This window comes from Typopeltis vanoorti, chromosome 12 (assembly GCF_054136105.1).
Source record: "Typopeltis vanoorti isolate ZY-2024b chromosome 12, IOZ_Tvanoo_1.0, whole genome shotgun sequence".
NCBI lineage: Eukaryota > Metazoa > Arthropoda > Arachnida > Uropygi > Thelyphonidae > Typopeltis > Typopeltis vanoorti.
The window spans coordinates 3,207,682-3,230,076 of NC_143560.1; the positions used below are offsets into that span (position 1 = coordinate 3,207,682).

Consider the following 22,395-nt stretch of genomic DNA (forward strand, 5'->3'; position numbering starts at 1 on the left):
AATACAATATTCAAAATTTTAAAGGAAAAGACATGAACGTTATTTCATTTACACTCAATTTCTCTTATTAACAGACAAGTATTTTAGCAGGATTTTTGATACTTGTTAAATCTGAACAATAGGTATTATATTACTATAATTCCTTCTATTCAAGATTTAACAAGAAGAATGTACAAAAACAAAGACCTAACCAGCTATATAGAAACACATAACATCATCAAGAAAAAAATAAAAGAAGCCAAGGAAAATTGGATTAAAAGTTTATGTACTGAGATTGAACTGTTTCAGAAGAAACATGATAATTTCAATCTGTATAAGAAAATCAACGAAATTTCCGGAAAACTCAGAAAAAAGCAAACAGAGTCTCTAAGAGATGAAAGTGGAAAAATAGTTCTAGAAGAAGAGAATAAAGCACAGAACTATATAAAAAACAAATAAAAATGCCAAAAAAAAAAATCCTTAGCCCACCCACAGTACAAATATACTATAGGTTTACTAACAACCTTTCATGGGTGGGAGCCACCTAATGCTATGACGCCCGTATATTATGTCTGTTTACTGTGTGTTTTTTCTTACCAAGTTTGTCTACCTTGTGATGTCTTTTTTTTTTGGTATAGTTTTGTGTGTGAGATTTTTTCTAATCTGCAGTTTTATGTATTTATATATGGTGTCTTTCATGGCAGCTGATCATAAAGAGTTAAATAAAGTATAGAGATATGCAGTGTAGGGGAGTCAAAGACTCCTGAACATGCCTCTCATATGGGGCAATGCTATAGCAGTATGTATATGCTATTAAGACCACACTTGTCTTTACTGCTGTAAAGCAGCAGATGAAGACACCCACACTGCAACATAAGATTGGAGAGAGAGCGAGAGAGAGAGAGAGAAGGATAAGAAGAAGAAGCTTGGTGATACACTACTACCCTGCTTGTTGCAAGGCAGTAGTGTATCACCAAGCAATGACTATCATCTGACACCTATTTGTTTAGTTGGCATTTTATTCAAATAGAGAAAGTATGCTTTTATGGCATACTTATCATAAGCAACTCCATTTGTGGAAAGGACAAAACTTGGATGGATGTAGCCCATTTCCACACTCTAGCCATTTGGCTAGAAGACTATATGTTGCACGCTAGCATTGGTACCCCATTAATGCTTTCATCAAGTAGTTGTGATTATATCCCACACTTCAATTTATGTATTAACTCCAATCAACTATCAGGATCAACCTGTCTTCTTACTGATCCTTTGCTAATGATGGAGCAATTTATCATATCTCATATTTCATATCATATCTCATATCATAACTCGGTGTTTCATTAACACCATAGTAAAACATAAAAAAAAAACTAATAACAGAAAAAATAATAATAAAAAAAAATTTTAAAAATACATTTCATAACAGAAAAATTTCATTACCTGTAATAGAAAGATCCTATTTCTACTTATTCCCCATTCAATATCTCTTGGAGATGAAAAGTTTTCTTCAACCTGAAAATAATTTATTATGACAATAAAATTCATGTATATAACTCATTAATTATTATGGTTTTTATTAAATGTAACCAGAACTAAGAATTAGACACTTACAATAATTCCAAATTTTCCTAGAATAACAGCTTGTTTCTCTGTAATACAACATAACTTAGCATTTTCTTCTGGCACATCTTCTTCTTTGATACCACCAGATGCTGGAATTAAATACACATAATATTTTATATGAAGACAATCACAACAATCTTAGGTGTTCCTCCAAAAGTGTTACTAATAAACCAAAATCTAACAGTAACTAGATAACACAGACTATGAATCTCCTTTCTTGAAGCAATTTTCTTTTAATAAAACAGCTTCCACATTCATGCAGTATATATACCATCAAGTAATCTGAGACTAGGATAACAGTTAGTGCATCCTACTAAAACTGACACTTGGCACACAACATTATTCCAATCTTATTAATTACTATCTGAAGTTGTTGCCCAGCCTCAACCATTTAAAGACTACATTATTTATAGCACAGCTGAGAATTCTGCAGCGTGCTACACATGTGGCAAGTAAGCATCACATGGTTCAAGAATGTGGCAGGTGAGGAATAGGAATGTGTATGTGTGCATGAAGTGAGGTGACCACTAGGTTGAGAGTGTAATACATCCGTCACCATGTGGGCTGAAGCAAGATAAGTTAATTTTATATTTATTGTGTAATTTTCAGACTGAGTGTTTCTGTTTGATAATTGTGATTATAACACAGTGCTTAATTAAGTATTTTAGGCAGTATTATTTTAAATATTTGTTTTTTTGTTTAGTGATTCAGAACAAAACTGCAATGAAATGGAGTTTGTTGTGTAATTCGATCCAAAAGAAAAATAAAGTAGACAGCATGGATTTTTCAAGAATGGGGCAATGCCTTAGTGTAATATGAATGCATGGAGAGATATTGCTAATGTTTATGTGTGAAGAGGTTAAATAAAAGAAAGGAGTGAATGAGTATGCAGGAAGTGTGATATGCTAATTGGGCTATGAGGCTTGTTTGAATTAGAGTAGGCAACACAGCAGCATAAGTGAAATGTATATCATGAAAGATTGATACTGAAGGGTAAAGTATGACTTATGATAAGAAATTGTGTAAAAATGATAGTGAAAAACAGTGAAAGTAATGGTAAGATAATGAGCATGTCTGACAGAGAATCACACATGCTTTTTCTCAAAGCATGTGTGATTTTGAAAAAGCATGTAAAATAGTGAGAGAGAGAGAGAGAGAGAAAGATAGCTAAAAATGATGCAAAATTTGATATCTGAATTGGTGAAGATGGCTCAAGACATGAAGTGGATGCAGAGTGAAATGAAGAGAATTGTAGGTATGTATGAAAGAGTGAAGAAGGCGAAAACATATAAGGGAGAGTAATGAAGGGAGAGTTAATATCATATAAAGTGCAGAGAATGAATCTGAGTAAGTAGAAGCAATTTGGAAGAGCAAGGAAGTAGGGATTAGTGTGGTGCTTATGAATGGAGACATAGATAGCATGATTGTAGACAATGAGATAACAAGTGTACAAGAGAGACAGAGAATCTGAGGCCTCAGGGTGGTAAATGAGAAGATGCACAAGGTTTGTGTTTTTTGGGAGGCAAAATGAATATTGATAGAGGTATTTCATATGAGGATTAAGTGAACAAAGGAGTTGGTAATGGAAGGGACAAATGACTTGACTGGGAACAAGAAGAATGGATATCAGGAGCTGGCAACAAGAATAAAAGATAATAGTTTTAAAGAAAAGGTAGCCAGTGTATTGTCCAGGTATAACAGAGATGAGATGAGGCAGAGAGCAAAAATTATGAATGATATATTAGTGGAAATGTGTGAAGAGAAAGGAGTGGAGTATGTGGAATGAGTTTGAAGGATGAATGATATTCTATAAAACTGATAGACTGCATTTCAATGGTTTGTGTTCTGGAGAAACTGCTACTGGAAGGGAGAGTTAATATCATATAAAGTGCAGAGAATGAATCAGAGTAAGTAGAAGCAATTTGGAAGAGCAGAAGAGCAAGGAAGTAGGGATTAGTGTGGTGCTTACGAATGGGGATGGAGATAGCATGATTGAAAATCTGGGGCTTCAGGGTAGACAGGAGAGTACAGAAGGAGAAACGTTGATGCTCAAAAAGGAAGTGAATATGTGAGTAGAGAAAAAGGAATAGGATGATCTAGACTACAGGAGGGAACAGTTGAGTTTGAAGAGGGTACTGGAATGGATAACGAGAGAATGGAATAGATCAAGGAAGGCATGGAAAAGTCAAATCCAATAAATAGTATCAGTGAAAGTAGTTATAGATTCAGAACTGAACTGTTAAGTTTGTATATGAACTACCAACAAGGAGAGTGAAGTTGTGCATTGACTGAGTTGGTTCATCAAGAATAGTTGGAATAAGTGAGACATGGTTGGATAAGGATAACATCCTGAAAGGAACAGAAATGGAAGGGTATGATATTTTTCATGAAGACAAAAATGGTAAAAAAAAAAAGGTTAGAGTGCTTTTAAATTATACCAATGGAGCTATGCCCATGAAAGGTAGAAATGCAAGGGAGAAATAGTGGCAGTAGTTTTGAGACAGTATAATGTGAGATAGAGAAGAATAAAATGAAATACTTAGCAGGATGTTCCTATAGACCAGATAATGTGATGACTAGTAACCATGGAATGTATGTATGTAAATTGGCTAAGCAAATAGGAAAAGGATGATCATTATAGTTATGGCAATATAGATTTGGATGATAATATAGCATCTGGAAGTAAAGAAAACGAAATTCTTGAGTTTTGGAGGGACAACTACTTCAGGCAGTATGTAACAGAGGGTACATGAGGATTGAGAGTCTTGGATATGATTGTCTCATCAGAGAATATTATTACAAATGAGGTGTCACATCTCCCTCCAGTTGATGAGAGTGAGCATGAAGCGATTACTGAATGGTTCCCAGCAATGAGAAGACTTCAGCAAGGAAAGGATATATGTAGAATTACAAGGTGATTATGAAAAGTCCAGGAAACAGCTTGCAGTTGTAGCATGAAATATGGAGTCAAATGGAAAGGAGATCAATGCTGCTTGTGTGATATTCAAGAATTATCTGGTAGATGCAATGTCAAAATGTATTCCAAGAGTCAGAAGGTTAAATAAAGTAGGTGTGAAATGGATGAATCCAGAGATTTAACATAGTACTAAGGAAGAAGGGATCACGGAGGTAATATGAGTGGTAATAATCAGTTCTATGTGAAGTACAAAGAACAGGCAAGAAGAGTGACTCGGTTGGTAAGGATAGTGATGGTGCAGTAGGAGCAACGAATTCCTAATGAAGCCAAAAAAGAAAAAAAAACCTCTAGGGAGTTCTTTCAATATGTATCCAGCAGAAAAAGAATAATTACAGAAAGATGCTACCTCTTACTATTTTCTTCATCTTCGTATGATTCGTTATGGCATCACACTATTGTTGATATTATGCTCCAAATTTTCAATGGACTTCTTACACTTATAATATACACGTTCAACCAACAAAACAGAATTTCTTTAAACTGGTAATCCATAAAAAGCAGTGCATCTGTAAAGATACACTGTTCATTAAAAGTAAAGCGATTTTGTTAAAGACAGCTGATTAATCAAGATCACATACCTCACTTAAATAACAATGAGGTATCATGGTTTTGAATGTGCATTTCTCAAGAATGAACATAATCAAACTGGACATTTTGATGGGATCAAAATGTTGAGTTTAACCCTTTAACTGCTGAGAACGTATTATTACGGGCTCGGAAATACACCTCTGCTTTGCTGAGCCCATATATGTACGGTTGGCGCACCTCCCATATTCAGACAATTTTTTAGTATGGAAAAAATCGTCATAAGATATTCAAACTTCACAGGTAGGTTCCTCCATCTATTGCCAACCAATTGAAGTTTATTTGGCTTGGGTTTCTGTCCTTGTATGACATCTAAAGAGAAAAATTTGAACTGGTGCAACTAATCATATGCAGCATGATGCATAAACCACATGACTGCAAGGATTTCAGGGATGTCACAATATGGCGTCAACCAGTAAATATCCACGTTATCTTACTGATGACAAACAATTCTTCGGGAGAAGAATTGTCCAAGTTAAGTGAATTGTGTACTTCAGATGAAGAAGATCCTGGTGATGTAAGTGTTACAAGCGAGCAAGATAGTGAAAAAAGTCTCGATACAAATTTGCGTAAGCAAATGTGTATCGAGATAATCACAGATAATATCACTGATGATTCTTCAGTTTTAGATATTTTTGAACAATTTTTTACCATAGAACTAATGACAACAATAGCTGATGAGCAAGTTTCATACCCTCACCACAAATAATAGACCATCTACACCATCTTCACGACTAAAGCAGTGGAAAAACACCACCCCTCAAGAACTTTACATTTTTCTAGCTATTACAAAAAACTATTTTTCCACCTTCTGGATATGACCATACTCTAAATTTCCACTGTCTCTATAATGTAAAATTTGGAAAAAACACAAACTTAGCAGACTACCAACTGATGATTCTCAGGTAAATAATTCAAATGTACCATATCCCTAGAACAACAGGGAGATTCAAATGATGTCCATCACCTGGAGATCAACCACTGCATCTCAAAGAAAGGCATTTCCCTTCTCTTGCACCTTCTACTGAGAAGAAGAAGAATGCAGCTTGAGTTTGTTATGTCTGTTCCAATACCACTCTTGAGCAGAAGGAGTGTTGTGAGAGCCGGTTTATGTGCACCAAATGTGACGTTGGACTCTGTGTACATCCCTGTTTTGAAAAATATCACTCCATGCTAAATTTTTAGGATTTTCATACCCTGGCACTTGGTAGGCTTAGTAATAACTGTGTTGTAAATAATAGGGCTCTTTATATATTTTGATTAATTTCTACATAAATTAATGTGTGTAATTTGCATAATCATGTGGACACCCCTTGGTTATGCAAATTTTATAAAACACTATTATTGCCATTTTTGTGAGTGAACAAGTGCATATCAAGAATGTATGATGCTGTCCAGACTTCTTACTTCAGTAAGAATTTTAATTGATTTTATTTATAATTTTTTTGCAAAATTAATTCAGCACTTGGGACAAAGTCAGTAGAATATAAAATCAGCAGTTAAGGGTTAATTGACTTAATAAAGTTTTTTTTTATTTATATCTCGTAAAGCTAAAAAAATCTGCCACCAATAGTGCTCGTATTTTCCAATTATTTCAAGAGCAATTTTATTAATAAGTTACAATATGATCTTCACAACCATACTTAACTAAAAGAAAGAGCAAAAGGAGAAATCAAAATTTCCTATTTTGCAGAATCTTAAGACCTAACTTTGCTAGAAAAGATTTACTATAACAGTAGTAAATTTCACAAATCAAGACAATTTCATATAATTAAATTTTACCTGATATAACTGTATGCTTCTTTTTTGTCCCAATTGCCACTGACAAAACAGATACACGATTATTAATATCTCTCCTAAGTTTAATCATATCTGGTTCTGCAGTTGCTGATACAACAGACTGAAAATGACAAAAAAAATTATAATAATTCAGTACAATTTTGTTACTATCATATAAAATTCTTGAAGTATACAAAGATGCATTATCACATCCCTTATTATTTCACTAAAACAAAGTACTATAAAGTTATCTAAATAAGAATACAAAACTTTAATACCACTATGAGAAGTTCATGAGACAAATTGCAGCTGCAGCATGGAACAAAGACTTGGGTGGAAAGGAGATCAATACTGCTTTGTTGCTACTTAGGAACTATCTAGAAGAAGAAATGTCTAAATGTATTCCAAGAGGCAGAAGGTAAAGTAAGATAGGTGCCAAATGGATAAATGAAGACATTAAAGCATGAAATACACAGAAAGAGGCAATTTGGGATTTAGCCAACCAAACTGTATTCTTATTAACTTAAACCACAATATAAATGATGGTACAACATGACAGAATTTCATGCTAGCTGGGGCATCGTCCAGTTAAACAAGGCACCCCATTGTTTTTGCCAGGGAACCAGGGTGAACAGTGAAAAGTCAGATACTCGAACAAATCCTAAAACACACCCCAACTCAACATCACCAGAGTTAACAATAGGCACTATCAACATAAGAAGCCTGAATGGCAAAGAAATGGAGCTAGCTGAGGAATTAGAAAAGTACCAGATCGAAATGATAGGGATGACTGAAACAAAAACGACAAAAACTGATGAGATCTTTCTGAGCAAAAAATACAAAATGTTATATTCAGCAAAAGAAGGGGGTAGCCATAGTATTCAACGCTAAACATGAGGAGTTAGAAGTTTATTTTGCACTTGGTTAGACTATAATAAATTTAGTTTAATCCTTTATCCAAGTGTAAACAAATAAAGTTTGGCCTGAAAATATCTTCAGGACTGAGGTAAGGTGACACCTCTTGACAACTCATAGCAAAGATCTAAATCCAGAGTAATTTAATAATAAGGTGGTACACCGGTTGACAACTCATATAGGTAAATATGACCTCTCCATTGCTTCTCCCTTAGTATCACCACTCTGAGTCTACCTCCCACTGACGAGACCTCAATAAAGGTCGAAACCGGTCTGGGTAGTGGCCCTTCCTTTAATGCATAGCAGTATATATGGCCCCAAGGAGATGTGCTTCGCTTTATGGGAGATACTGAGACAAGGAGTGATGAGAGCTTGGTCCACCTTTGCTACGAGTTAACAAGGATGTACCACCTTACCTCAGTCCTGAAGATATTTTCTGGTGCAAACATTGTTTGCTTACACTTGGATAAAGGTTAAACTAAATTTATTACACTAAATACAAGGCTAATCTTCTTGAATGGCAGGCAATTTCAAGTAGAGTGATGTGGGCAAATATCAGAATGGAGAACTGGACAATAAGACTTTTTTGTGCCTATGGTCCACAGAAGGTTCTACTAAGGAAGAAACGGAGGAATTTTTTGAGGCTTTAGAAAAAGCAACTGACACAATGAAAAATGAAAAGTTGGCTTGTTGGAGATCTAAATAGCAGAGTAGGAAATGATTGTCAGACATACAAAAATATTTTGGGAAACTTTGGAGAAAAGAGCAAAGCTAATAATAATGGCAAATACCTGTTGGATTTCTGCTTGCTCGGGACATGGACTGGTTATTACTAACACCATGTTCCAACATAAAAATGTGCACAAATTCACATGGAGAGAAGAAACAAGGAATATGAAAAGTCTCATTAACTATGTTATTCTCAATTGTGATGTTTTCTCCATGGTGCAGGACACTAGAGTGTAGAGAAGATTTGAAATTGGGAGTGATCACCATTTAGTCTTGAGTAGGATAAAATTAAATTTCATATTGAAAAGAATAACATGTAAAAAAGTCTTAAAATGAATAAAAGTTGAGCAGCTCTCAGATGTGAACTGTAGACCAAAACACACAAACATTACTGAAGAAAAAAATAAAAGAGTTTGAGAATGAGAACAAAACCTTGGAGACGCAGTGGCAAATCCTGAAGAAAACACTGATTGATTCAGCCAGAAAGGTATGTGGTGAGGTTGTCTGCAAGGATAGAAAAATTAGAACTCCATGGTGGACACAGAAAGTTAAAGAGGCAGTGAAGGAAAAGAAGAAAGCATATCAAAAGTTCCTGGCAAATAAGTCAGCATGTGCTCTTAGAGAATATAGAGACAAATATAAGAAAGCTAAATGCTGTATAAAACTAGCTAAAGAAAAGTCATGAGAAGACTTTGGTAAGAAAATAGAAAAATAAATATCAAGAAGATGTAAAGATATTCTGGAGATTGTTGAAAAAACTCAGAAATGGACAAAAGAGTACTGTAAAAGAAATTAGAGATGATAAAGGTGACATTAAAACTGGGGAAAAATATATCCTTGAAGTATGGAGTAATTACTTCGAAAAATTGCTAAATAAAACAACCAGTGACAGCACAGTGGTAAAAAACCTTTTGTAGCCAGTCTGGCTGGCTGAGTGGTTAGCATATCCGCTCTCCAGCCAAAAGGCTGCGGGTTCAAATCCTGCTGTGGCCATGGATGTTTGTGATTCTTCTTGGAAATAGTAGTGGTAGTGAGCGGCAGCAGATGGTGTTGGTGTAGTTGCAGTCAGTTGGTGGATTGAGTGGCAGAGACAGAGCTGTAGAGCGGGTACCTTCCCTCAATGAGTCTTTGGACCACTGGAGGTGTCTTTTTTTTTAATTTTTTTTTTTTAATAGTAATAGTAATTTATTGATTGATAAAATATTTACACATACAACAGACACATTGAGTGACATTGCAACTTATAATTTTACAGAATTCAGCCCTAAGTGCTGCATTTTCTACATTGAAGATTTTTTTTTTTTTTTAATATAATGATAATATTTATTGATTGCTAAAATATTCACACATACAATAAACATCTTGAGTGACATTGCAACTTGTGATTTTACAGAATTCAGCACTTTCTACATTTTCTACTGCTGCATTTTCTACACTGGATTTCAATTAAAATTTTTAATAATACTTTTTTGTCTCTATATTATGTATTTATAACACATATTCTTCTAATATTAATAATAAAGATTATACAGAATAATAATAATAATAATAATTTTTTTTTTTATTGATTGTTAAAATATTTATATATACAATAAACATCTTGTGTGACATTGCACCTTATAATTTACAGAGTTCAGCACTAAGTGCTGCAATTCCTACATTGGATTTCAATTAAAATTTTTAATAATACTTTTTTGCCTTTATATTATGTATTTACAACACATGTTCTTCTCATATTAACAGTGAAGATTAAACAGAATTTTTTGTATAATTTTTTACTTTTTATTTATTTATTTTTTTATTTAATTATTTATTTATTTTTTAAAGTTGGAGAAAGAGTGATTATACAAATAAATTTCTGCATTTGCTTATAAAGATTACTTGTAGATGAGTGAGGCAAGTTAATCCCACCTACTTTGAAGCCTGGGTTAGCTTTTATGAAGAGAGTGGGATTTAGCCTTCACTATTTGTGTTGTTGCTACTATTTATGTATGGGATGTAGGCATTGGATGCTAGTGATTTGTGATGTGTATATTAGTATTAATGGTTTCTTAACTTTGTTGGTATATTTTCCAGAGTTCGTTTTTTAATGTTCTGTAGTCATCTATGTGTTTTAACTTTCTTGGTAGATTGTTGAGTTACGTGGGTATCTGATGTGATCTCACAAGAGAACCGTATGAGTTGGGTGTGGGATGTAGAGAGTTGTTGTAGGGTGTGTTATACGATATGTGTCTCTGTTGTTTCGAAAGGTGATGTTGAAGTAATTCCTTGTTAATGTCATGTAGTGTTTCAGGTTTTTAATGCTCAGAATTTTGTGTATCGCCATGTGCTTGTCGGATATTGGTTGTTACGTGTAAGGTGTCCAAGATCACTGTTGACACGATTTTCCTGTGTAGTGTTTCTAATTTTGTTAGGTGGCAGTTTGATGTATTTGCATAGACTGTTATTCTGTATTTGAGAAGGGATTCGCAGATACAGTGATATAGGAGTTTTTTATGTTGGGTGGAATAATGTCTTTAACTTGGAAGAGTTTTGCTGCGATGATCCGGACTTTGGTGTGTAGGTATTCTATATGTTTTGTCCATTTAAGATGGGAATCTGTAGAGAGCCCAAGGTATTTTGCGTGCGTTACAGGTTGGATTTCGGAACATTGGCAGGTATTTTTGTTGTTAATGTAGCGGTATGTGTGACAATGTATCGATAGTGATGCGGGGCATATGATTCTTGGGTTGTGTCTTATCAACATCTGTGTTTTGGTGCCATTGATTAAAATTGCTTTTTGGTGGAAGTATGTTGTGATTTCGTTTAGGTCTTGTTGTGCTTTGCAGAGAGCTGTGTTAATGTCTGTGTGGATTGCTAGTAGTGCAGTGTCATCTGCATATTGAAATATTTGACTTCTTATGGATATGTTATGAACATCGTTAATGTATATGTTGAATAGAGCGGGTGATAATATGGCACCTTGAGGTACACCGTGTTTTACTTGTATACTCCGACTGTGACATGTACCTATTTTTGTTACCTGTGTTCTGTTTGAGAGGTAGTTCTTGAACTATGTATGCAGTGTTCCTCTTATACCTATTGAGTATAGTTTGGTGAGTAGTATGTCATGTTCAAGTGTGTCAAATGCTTTGGTTAAGTCCAGCAGTATAAGGACGGCGTACTTGTTTTTGTCGAGAGCTTTGTTTATTGTGTTGGCGACGTCTTCTAATAAAGTAATGGTGCTTTTTGTTTTCTGAAAGCCATATTGGTTTTGTGAGATGATGTTGTACTTCTGTAAATAGTTCTGTAGTCTGGTGTGTGTTATTTTTTCTAGAATTTTTGAGATGACTGGTAGTGTAGCTATTGTTCTGTAGTTCTGAGTATCGTTTCTTTTGCCGTGTTTGTATATTGGCGTAATTACTGCAGTTTTTAGTTGTTGTGGAATAATGCTTGTGTCGAATATTATGTTCACGAGTTTCAAAAGTATTGGATTTATTTGTTCAAAGTGTGTTATAAGGTCTGTGAGTCTTATTTTGTCTATTCCTGGAGTGGTCTTTGGTTTTAGTTGTAGGATTGCTTCTTTCAGTTCCTGTTTTGTTATGGGTGGAAAATACATCGTTTGTTGTTGACTTTGTGTTGGTAGGTTTTTGTTGATCGTTGGTAGTTTGTCTTTTTTGAGTTTTTTGATGTTCTTTGTGAAAGCATGGTTGAATGAGTCTGCTAGTTCATCTTGGTTTGTGCCCTGACTGAAGCTTTTTGCAATAAAATCTTGTGCTGAAGTTTTCTTTTTTTCGGATTACTAATTCATTGCGTGTAGCCCATGTTTGCTTAATGTTGTCGTTATATTCCATGAATTTTTGGAAGTAGTAGCGTCTTTTTGCCCTACGAATTTTTGTTGTTAGTTTATTTCTTGTGTTTTTGTATAAGGTTTGTAAATGTGTGTTACTGGGTGACTTTTTAAATTTTTTCCATAGATTTTCTTTTACAGTAATAGTATTTAGTATGTCGTCATTTATCCATGGATTGTTGTCTGTTTGTCGCCTCATTTGTGTAGGTTTTGTTGCTTTTTTGTATATTTCTGTGAACTTTAGTTGAAAATTCTCATATAATGTTACAGGATCGTTTATTTTAAGTAGGGAATTCCAGTCTGTATTTTTATTTTTTACTTGGTTATCGACAATGCTTGTTAGATAAGGCTAAATGGCCTCGCCTACTCCCGTATACGGGAATAAAAAGGCATTAGCTGATTTTGTTTTGTTTGTATCGACAATGCTCTTTAGTATGATCGAGTTTTGTCGACTTTTGTGGTGATGGGAGGGGGGGAGTAGGAAACGTAATAAAACGAAGTTGAGACAAAGTAGTGATCGGCAATTTTTACATTAATTACTGATGATGTATACGTATGGATGGGAGCCCGTATGTTGATATGATCAATGCATGATTGTGTTAGTGAGTTATTGAGTATTTCTTCTCTTGTTGGGGAGTTAATGGTAGGGTTTATGTTGTACTGACTAAGTATATCAAGATATGTGTTAGTGGTTGAGGAAGCGTGGTCAAGAGTATTTATGTTAATGTCTCCTATTAGGATGAGCCTGTGTGTTGTACGCAGTTCGATGTCGCTTAGCCATGTTTCTAACTCGTGAAGAAAACTGAGTGTGGGTCTGTATATTGTGTTTATTGTGTATTTGATACTATTGTGGCTATTTGTGATGTCCAAAATTAGTGTTTCCGCATGTTCGAAGTGAGTTTGTTTTTCTGCCACATTGTATTTTTCTTTGATAAATGCCACAATGCCACCTCCTCTTTTGTTTGGTCTACATAAATTGTAGGTTTGATAATTATTTTTGTTGTATGCGTAAATTTCTGTGTCATTTATTGCAACTTCAGTCAGTATTAGCGCATCTATGTTTATCATGATATAACTGAGCTGTGTTTTCAATGTAAGCCAGTGTTTTTTTTTATACTTCTTATGTTTGTGTGTATGATAGTGAAGTTGGTGTTGGTGGAAATGTTGTCTGACCATTTCTTCAAAGAGTCAAAGACCTTGAAGTTTATGTTGTCTGACTGGATATGTTTGCCTATATTTGAGATCTCCATTATATAGTTTTTAAATTCGTTCTAATCTTATTCTTAAGGATGTGAAAAGTTTGTGTTTTATATTGGTAGGCTGTGTAAGTCGGATTCACTTGTAATTATGTATACTCGAGTGTTTTCATTCTTTCTCAAAAATATCTGGGAATTCTTTATCCACAGGAACTTGTAGTTTTTCTCTGTTTTTGTCTTCCTTGCTTGGTATAGAAGATTTTTGAAGTATGGAGTCCAGTGTTCTGTTATATAGATTGGTTTTGGAAGTTTCTTATCAGTTAGGAATGTTGTTGTCGGCCTTGTTTTCTTGCTTGCCGTAAGAATGGAGTCTCTCAGATTTCTGTTGGTAAAATGAGTGATTATTGGTGGTGGTCTCTCTTTATTTTTTTGTAAGTCTCGGTTGATATAGGTGATATCTGTGGTTGCAATTTGAATTCCAATTTTGCTGCCGATCAGTTGCATTATGTTGCTTAAGTGTTCTGTATTTTCTTTCGTTATTCCCTCAATTTGAAGTTCTTTTTTTCTTTCTTTTTGTAGCATGTCTTCCATTTGACACTTCAGTGTGTTTACTTCTTTCCGCAATTCTTGATTTTCGAATTAGAGTGTTTCTTGCATTTCTCTCGCTACCGTTAATCTCGTCTTTATTTCTCACACGGTTCCTAACATTTCTTCAGTGGTTTTCGTTATTGAACTGTATGTAATGTTCATACTCCTCAAATTTTTTGTTAATTTGTTTCATGTGTGCATTTAATAAGTCTTTCACCATAAGTTTAAATGAATCAAAGTTATCTGTAATTTTAGGATTCGGAAGCGGCTTACCTTGATGTGCGTCGTTACTTTTCTTTGGTGTCTGGTCTGTGTTCTTCGTTTTCTCATGGCACTGTTGACATCGCCATTCGGTCCGTTTCACGGTTCCTTTTGCTTTCCACGTGCTTTCTGAGATCCCTGAACAGTGGAAGTGTTATTTTTTGTTACATCTGGAACAATGCAGCGCATCCCCTTCATCACTTAATGGCTTATTGCATTTGTAACTGCTCATTTTGCTTGAACTTCACTGTCTCGGTGACCTTTAGCCTTTCTTCCCATTAGCGACTATAGTGCGACTTTTAAAATGGTGACGCCCTTTGTTCTTTGTTGGCTGGTGACTGCAGTACACTCTATGAACTTCCAACACTGAAAATTTGAATCTTACTTATCCGATTTTGGTAATTTGAATGTCCCTGTCTTCAGAGTGACTAGCAGAATTAAATAGTAGCACTTTCAAGTTAGAAACATGAGTTAATTAACACTTTAAACCTATAAAACCAGGAGCAGCAATACAGCCTACATGCATCCGTTTGCCTACCCAGTGCCCTCTGTCTAATAACAATAATAATAATAAATAATAATAATAATAAAAACACTGACCAGGCATGCAGTCAGGAATACATATCCATACTTGAAGTAGAAAAAGCCATCAAAAGCCTGAAATGTGGAAAGGCAGACAGAGTAGATGATATTCAACCAGAAATGCTCAAATATGGAGGTATAAAAGTCTTACAGGGACTGCACTGTATAGTTCAGAAGGCCTGCACAGAGGGAAGATTTCCAGATGATTGGAGTAGAGTTCTTATAATACCCATAGATAAAATGGGAAATAAAACTGCAGCAATACTTAGTCTTTATCTGAGTTGTAAGTTAGAATTAAAGGAAGTACAGGAAGATGGCTTCATGTTAAATCTGGTATCAGACAAGGATGTACATTATTCCCTCAGTTATTCATTATCTATATGGATCACATTATGAAGGAAAGTGATATTAGACCTGATATCAAAATTGGAGATGTTGATCTCAGCTCTTTGCTTTATGCCGATGTTATACTTCTAAATAAATCCTCTACAAGTCTGCAAGATTCCCTGACTAAATTGAATAACTGTTGTAACAGATATGGTATGAAGGTCAGCAATAACAAGACAAAGACAATGAAAATAGGCAGAAGCATTAAAGATATTAACTGCATTTTGAATGGAGAACCTATAGATCAAGTAAAACATTTCAGATACTTAGGTACGATTTTTAGTGAAGATCGTAAATTAAATATGGAAATAGACAACAGAATCAACAAAGCTGGTATAGTAGGAAGTCAATTGAATAAATTCATATAGAATAAGAGAGAAATTAGTTGGAACACTAAATTAGCTGTATACAAGACAGTGTTCAAACCAATTTTAACTTATGAATCTGAGAGCTGGGCTAGAAGTAAAACATGAGAGTCTTAAGAAAGACATGCACAGATCACATGAATGGCAATATCATATTAAAAACAAAGATATTAGGAAAGAACTTGACATTGTTATCATCCAGGAATGTGTTAGCAGAGCTAATCTCAGGTGGTATGGTCACTTAAACAGAATGGAAGAACAAAAGAAGTGTTCTCTGCCATGTTGGCAGGTAAAAGACCGAGAGGAAGACCAAGATATAGGTGGATTGATGCAGTAAAAGTGCCTTAGACGATAGAAGTATAAGATCTGATAATGTTGGAGTTTTGACTGGTAATTTGATTTGGAGCAAATCTGTAGATAGGAAGTAGTACTGTCATATCCTGTACACCCCTTGAGGGCACGTGTCAGGAATTTGATGATGATGATGATGATACACAGAAAGAAGACATTATGGAGGCAGCATAAGATTTATAGTGGTAATAATCAATTCCGTGAGGAGTACAAAGAATAGGCAAGGAAAGAGACTCGGTTGGTAAGGATAAAAGTATGAGCAGCAATCAGCTAATGAAGCTAAAAAAAAAAAACCTGCAGAGTTCTTTCGATATCACTCCACCAAAAAAAAAAAAAAAAAAAGGAATGGTTATGAAAGGATAACACTGACTGGAGAAAATAGTATAAAACAACTGATGCAGAGATATTTGTTGAGATACTTAATGAACAGTTCATCCAAGTCTTTCATTCTTGTGAATGCAACATCATGGAGAGTTTGAGAGCAGTTGATGATGATGAAGAGGAGAGACTGTAAGTGAGCAAGAGGTATACGGGGAATTGAGCAAACTTGATGTTAATAAGGCTGTAGGAATTGATAATATATCACCAAGTATTCTGAAAGATGCCAGGGAGTTGGTGTCTGGCTTGACATATTTGTTTAATATTAGTCTTGCACTGAGTCAAGTTCCAAAGGACTGGAAGGAAAGCAAGATTGTCCTGCTTCATAAGGGAAGTGACAGAACTCGAGCATCAAATTATAGGCCTCTCTGTGTGTCACTTGTTGTGGTTAATGTGTTGGAGTGGTTGGTGATAACCAGGATCCAGAATTATGTTGACAACAGTGGTATTATCTTTGATGGACAGCATGGATTTACTAAAGGGAGGTCATGTTTTAGTAATCTACTCACTTATTACAATAAGATGACAGGTGGTGCTATGTTGGACAAGCGAGATGGATACACATTGGTATAATTAGATATTGCAAAGGCTTTTCATAGATTACTTCATGATAAGTTGGTAATCAAACCAGAGCAGATGGGGGTTGGATATTAGATTAGTGCATTGAATTGGAGATTGACTATCTAATAGGTATTAGAAGTTGTGTATGGGGAGGAGCAATATCCCAGAAGAGGAAAGTCACTAGAGGTGTACCTCAAGGATCTCTTTTAGGGCCATTGCAGTTTAACCTATGTTAATGATATTGGGGAAGATTTAACTAGAGATATACAGTTGTTTGCAGATAACGCAAAGTTCAGGAGAACTATGAGGAGTAGTGCAGATGTTGTGACCTTACAAGAAGACTTGAATAGAGTGAGTGAATGAGCACAAGAGTAAAGATATCAGTTCAATTTTTCAAAATGTAAGGTTTTAAATGGAAAGCAATGATAGGATGTAGAATTTACTATTGGTCAGGATATATTGTTAGAAGCGGAGGAAATAAGAGATCTTGGGGTGATGGCAGATAAGGATCTAAAATTTAGAGCACATTGCCAAAATTTTGAGGGCAACACAATAAATTCTGGAAATGATGAAGAGGACAATGACTTATAGAAGTAAGGAAATTCTGGTTCCATTTTATAAGACTCTGATTAGGCCATGTATCAACTACTGTGCACATATTTGGTCACCTGGTTTTCAAAAGGATGAAGAGATGTTGGAGAGGGTCTAGAGGTGATTAACCAAAATAGCATCTGATCTCGGGAATGTTGAATATAAAGGTTGAGATGATGCAGAGTCTAATTGGTAGGAGAAAGAGGGGTGATATGACAGAGATGTACATTTTGGTAAGGGGTTGTCAGAGGATTAATGTTGATAAGATTTTTCATAAAATGGTGGAAGATGGGGGGGGGGTAGAGGAGCTCATCCCTGGAAGCTGTATAAGGAGGGTGTGAGGAAGGGAGTGGGAAGCATGTTTTTTGAAATAGAGTTATTATTATTATTATTATTATTATTGTTATTATTATTTGTCACCTCCAGGGAGTCCAAAGACTCATCGAGGGATGGCACCTATTCTACAACTCAGTTTCCACCGCTCACAATCCACCAACTGACCGCAACTACACCAACGCCATCTACTGCCGACCACTAGTATTTCAACAGACAATCACAAACATCCATGCCCACAGCAGGATTCGAACCTGCACAGCCTTTTGGCTGGAAAGAGGATACACTAACCACTTGGCCAGCCAGGCTGGCCAAGTGAATGAGTTGTGAATGATTGGAATGCACTTACCAAGAATGTGGTGTCTGCAGAGAATTTGAATGTATTTAAGTCACAGTAAAATGAGCTGTGTATGTAACAAAGGGAACTCCTGCAAGGTCTGGGATAATAATAATAATAACTGCATTCAAAATATGAACTATGTTCAGATGTAGATTTGTTTCCTATGATCCCACCAAAGATTTCCTTAAATTTATTCCCTGTTAATAAACTCACTCACTAATTCCTTCATTACATGTTGAAAGTTTAAAAGTTTAAAAAAAAAAAAAAAAGGGTGGCACACCATTTGGCAACTCCTATAGGTAGAGATGACCTGCGAATGCTTCTGCCTGGTATAAGCTTGGGCCTGGCACTCCCACTGAAGAGACCTCAATAAAGGTCAAAACTAGTCTGGGTAGTGGCCCTTCCCTTAACGCATAACATTAGACATATCCGCAAGGAGATGTGTTTTGCATTATAGGAGATACTGAGACAAGAGGGTCGGTATCTTGCTCCACCTTTGCAACGAGTTGCCCTCGTGTTGTACCACCTTACCCCAGTCCTGAAGATACTTTCAGGCGCAAACTTTGTTTGCTCACACTTGGATAAAGGATTAAACTAAATTTATTATCCTTCACTACATATTCCATTTACTAAGTGCTCATCAAGAAAAATCTTTCACATTCCCTTGCTAACCAAATTTATCTTATTAAGATAACTATATCTGAAAGTGCATGTGCACAAATTCACATGGAGAGAAGAGGCTAGGAATAAGAAAAGTCTCATTGACTATGTTATTGTTGATAGTGATGTTTTCTCCCTGGTGCAGGACACCAGAGTGTACAGAGGATTTGAAATTGGAAGTGATCACTATTTAGTCTTGAGCAGGATAAAATTGAATTTCATATTGAAAAGAATAATATGTAAGAAAGTTTTAAAGCGAATAAAAGTTGAGCAGCTCTCAGATGTGAGCTGTAGACTAAAATACATAAAGATTATTGAAGAAAAAATGAAAGAGTTTGAGAACAGGAATCAAACCTTGGAGATTCAGTGGCATACTCTGAAGAAAACATTGATTGATTCTACCAGAGAGGCATGTGGTGAGGTTGTCTGTAAGGATAAAAAAATCAGAACTCCCTGGTGGACACAGGAAGTTAAAGAGGCAGTGAAGGAAAAGAAGAAAGCATACCAAAAGTTCCTGGCAAATAAGTCAGCTTGTGCTCTTAGAGAATATAGAAACAAATGCAAGAATGCTAAACACTGTGTAAAACTAGCTAAACAAAAGTCATGGGAGGACTTTGGCAAGAATATAGAAAATAAATATCAAGAAGGTGGCAAAATATTCTGGAGGTTGTTGAAGAAGCTTAAGAATGGAGGAAAGAGTGCTATAAAAGGAATTAGAGATGATAAAGGTGACATGGAAAAGGGAGAAAAAGATATCCTTGAAGTATGGAGTAATTACTTTAAAAAACTGCTAAATGAAACAAGCAGTGATGACAGCACAGTGATAAAAAACACTGACCAGGCATGCAGTCAGGAATACATATCCATACTTGAAGTAGAAAAAGCCATCAAAGGCTTGAAATGTGGAAAGGCAGCAGGAGTAGATGATATTCGACCAGAAATGCTGAAGTATGGTGGTATAAGAGTCTTACAGTGGCTGCACTGCATAGTTCAGAAAGCCTGGACAGAGGGACGAATTCCCGATGATTGGAGTAGAGCTCTCATAGTACCCATATATAAAAAGGGAAATAAAACTGAATGTGAGAATTACAGAGGTATTTCCCTACTGAGTGTTCCTGGCAAGATCTATGCAAGTATACTTGAGAAACGGTTGAGAATTGTGGAAGAAAAGCTTGGTGAAGAACAAGCTGGATTCAGGCCAAATAGGGGCTGTCAGGATCAGATCTTCACTTTACGACAAATAGTCGAGAAAGCATGGGAATATAACAAAGATCTGTATTTAAGTTTTGTCGATCTGGAAAAGGCATATGACAAGGTGCCAAGAGAGAGGCTATTCAATACGCCGCAGTTATATGGTGTCGATGGGACATTATATCAAGCAATACTTAGTCTTTATTTGAGTTGTAAGTCAGCAGTTAGAATTGAAGGAAGTACAGGAAGATGGTTTAATGTTAAATCTGGTGTGAGACAAGGATGTACATTATCCCCTCTGTTATTCATTATCTATATGGATCACATTATGAAGGAAAGTGGTATTAAACATGATATCAAAACTGGAGATGTTAATGTCAGCTCTTTGCTTTATGAGGACGATGTTATACTTCTAAATAAATCAGCTACAAGTTTGCAAGATTCCCTGACTAAATTGAATCACTGTTGTAATAGATATGGTATGAAGGTCAGCATCAAAAAGACAAAGACAATGAAAATAGGCAGAATCATTGAAAATGTCAACTGTGTTGTGAATGGAGAACCTGTGGAACAAGTAAAGCATTTCAGCTATTTAGGCACGATTTTTACTGAAGATGGTAAATTAAATATAGAAATAGACAACAGAATCAGCAATGCTGGTATGGTGGGAAGTCAGTTGAATAAATTCATATGGAATAAGAGAGAAATTAGTCGGAACACTAAATTAGCTGTATACAAGACAGTGTTCAAACCAGTTTTAACTTATGGATCTGAGAGCTGGGTCAGAAGTAAAACACTTGACCAAAGACTAGAGACCACAGATATGAGAGTCCTGAGAAAGATTATAGGCGTGAACAAATGGCATCAATGGCAGTGTCATATTAAAAACGAGGATATTAGGAAAGAACTTGACATTGTCAGCATCCAGGAATGCGTTAGCAGAGCTAATCTCAGTTAGTATGGTCACTTAAACAGAATGGGTGAAGAAAGATTAGCAAAACAAGTGTTCTCTGCCAGGTTGGCAGCAAAACGACCCAGAGGAAGACCAAGATATAGGTGGATTGATACGGTACAAAGTGCTTTAGACGATAGAAATATAAGATCTGATAGAAATATAAGATCTGTTACTTGTCAATTGGAGTATTGACAAGTAACAGACTGATTTGGAGGAAAATTGTAGATAGGAAATTAATAATGATGTAATTTTTTTCATGTAGTACTATCATATCCTGTACACCCCTTGAGGCTACATGGCAGGAATTTGATGATGATGATGATGATGAAAGTGCAGTGTTTGTTTCAACTGGAAGATGTTTGAAAAGTTTTTTTTTGATTGTATATTGTACAAGCATAGTCAGATGTATGGCATGAATATTCAGATAATAGTAATAAAGCATTGATTTAAAGAATTTAACATGAGGAATTTTGTGCTATGTACATGTTACCAGAAGTGAATAGTTTGCAGTTTTACTTAGCAGTTTCAAAACTGAGTGGTACTCAGTTTTGAAACTGCCTCTCATTTCTAGTCTTTCCTTGGTTGTCCCATTCTCTATCCTATCATTGCCATAACTTTCCCTATTACTCTTGTTTGTCTCATACTAGTTACCCTTTTAACTTTCCTAACATCTCCCTTCATTCTTCACTCATGTTTCATGCTTTTTCCTTCTTTTCTCAGCACATCTCTTTCTTTCTCCAAGTGTCCAACTCTTTTGCAGGTTCTATGAAAATTCACAGTAAATATTTTCGGTGTAGGAAAATTCGGCGCAAACATTTACAGCATAAGACATTTCGTAGTAAGAAATTTCACATTAATTTTTGTAAATAATCAATGGATGATAAAGGGTATTATAAATTCATTAATCTCTTTCTTTCTCCAAGTGTCCAACTCTTTTGCAGGTTCTATGAAAATTCACAGTAAATATTTTCGGTGTAGGAAAATTCGGCGCAAACATTTACAGCATAAGACATTTCGTAGTAAGAAATTTCACATTAATTTTTGTAAATAATCAATGGATGATAAAGGGTATTATAAATTCATTAAAAAGGCAAATCTTCATTAAGGTGAATGTCAGTGATACATAACATAATGAAACTTCCTCTCATTTCTAGTCTTTCCTTGGTTGTACCATTCTCAATCCTATCATTGCCATAACTTTCCCTATTACTCTTGTTTGTCTCATACTAGTTACCCTTTT

General features: G+C 35.3%; 1 protein-coding gene across 7 annotated transcripts in view; it reads right to left on the reverse strand.

Annotated features, from left to right (window-relative positions):
- Positions 1–22,395, reverse strand: part of LOC150100549 (uncharacterized) — an 844,187-nt gene that overhangs the window by 441,098 nt on the left and 380,694 nt on the right. For all 7 annotated transcript variants that reach the window (XR_016549159.1, XM_090401348.1, XM_090401347.1 and 4 more), the window contains 3 exons: positions 6,947–7,064; positions 1,591–1,691; positions 1,420–1,491 (listed from right to left, as the gene is read on the reverse strand). Coding sequence is in view for 6 of the 7 variants with exons in the window: in XM_090401348.1 (XP_090257474.1) it covers positions 1,420–1,491; positions 1,591–1,691; positions 6,947–7,064 (291 nt within the window). In the remaining variant the exon portion in view is untranslated. The remainder of the gene's footprint in view (positions 1–1,419; positions 1,492–1,590; positions 1,692–6,946; positions 7,065–22,395) is intronic.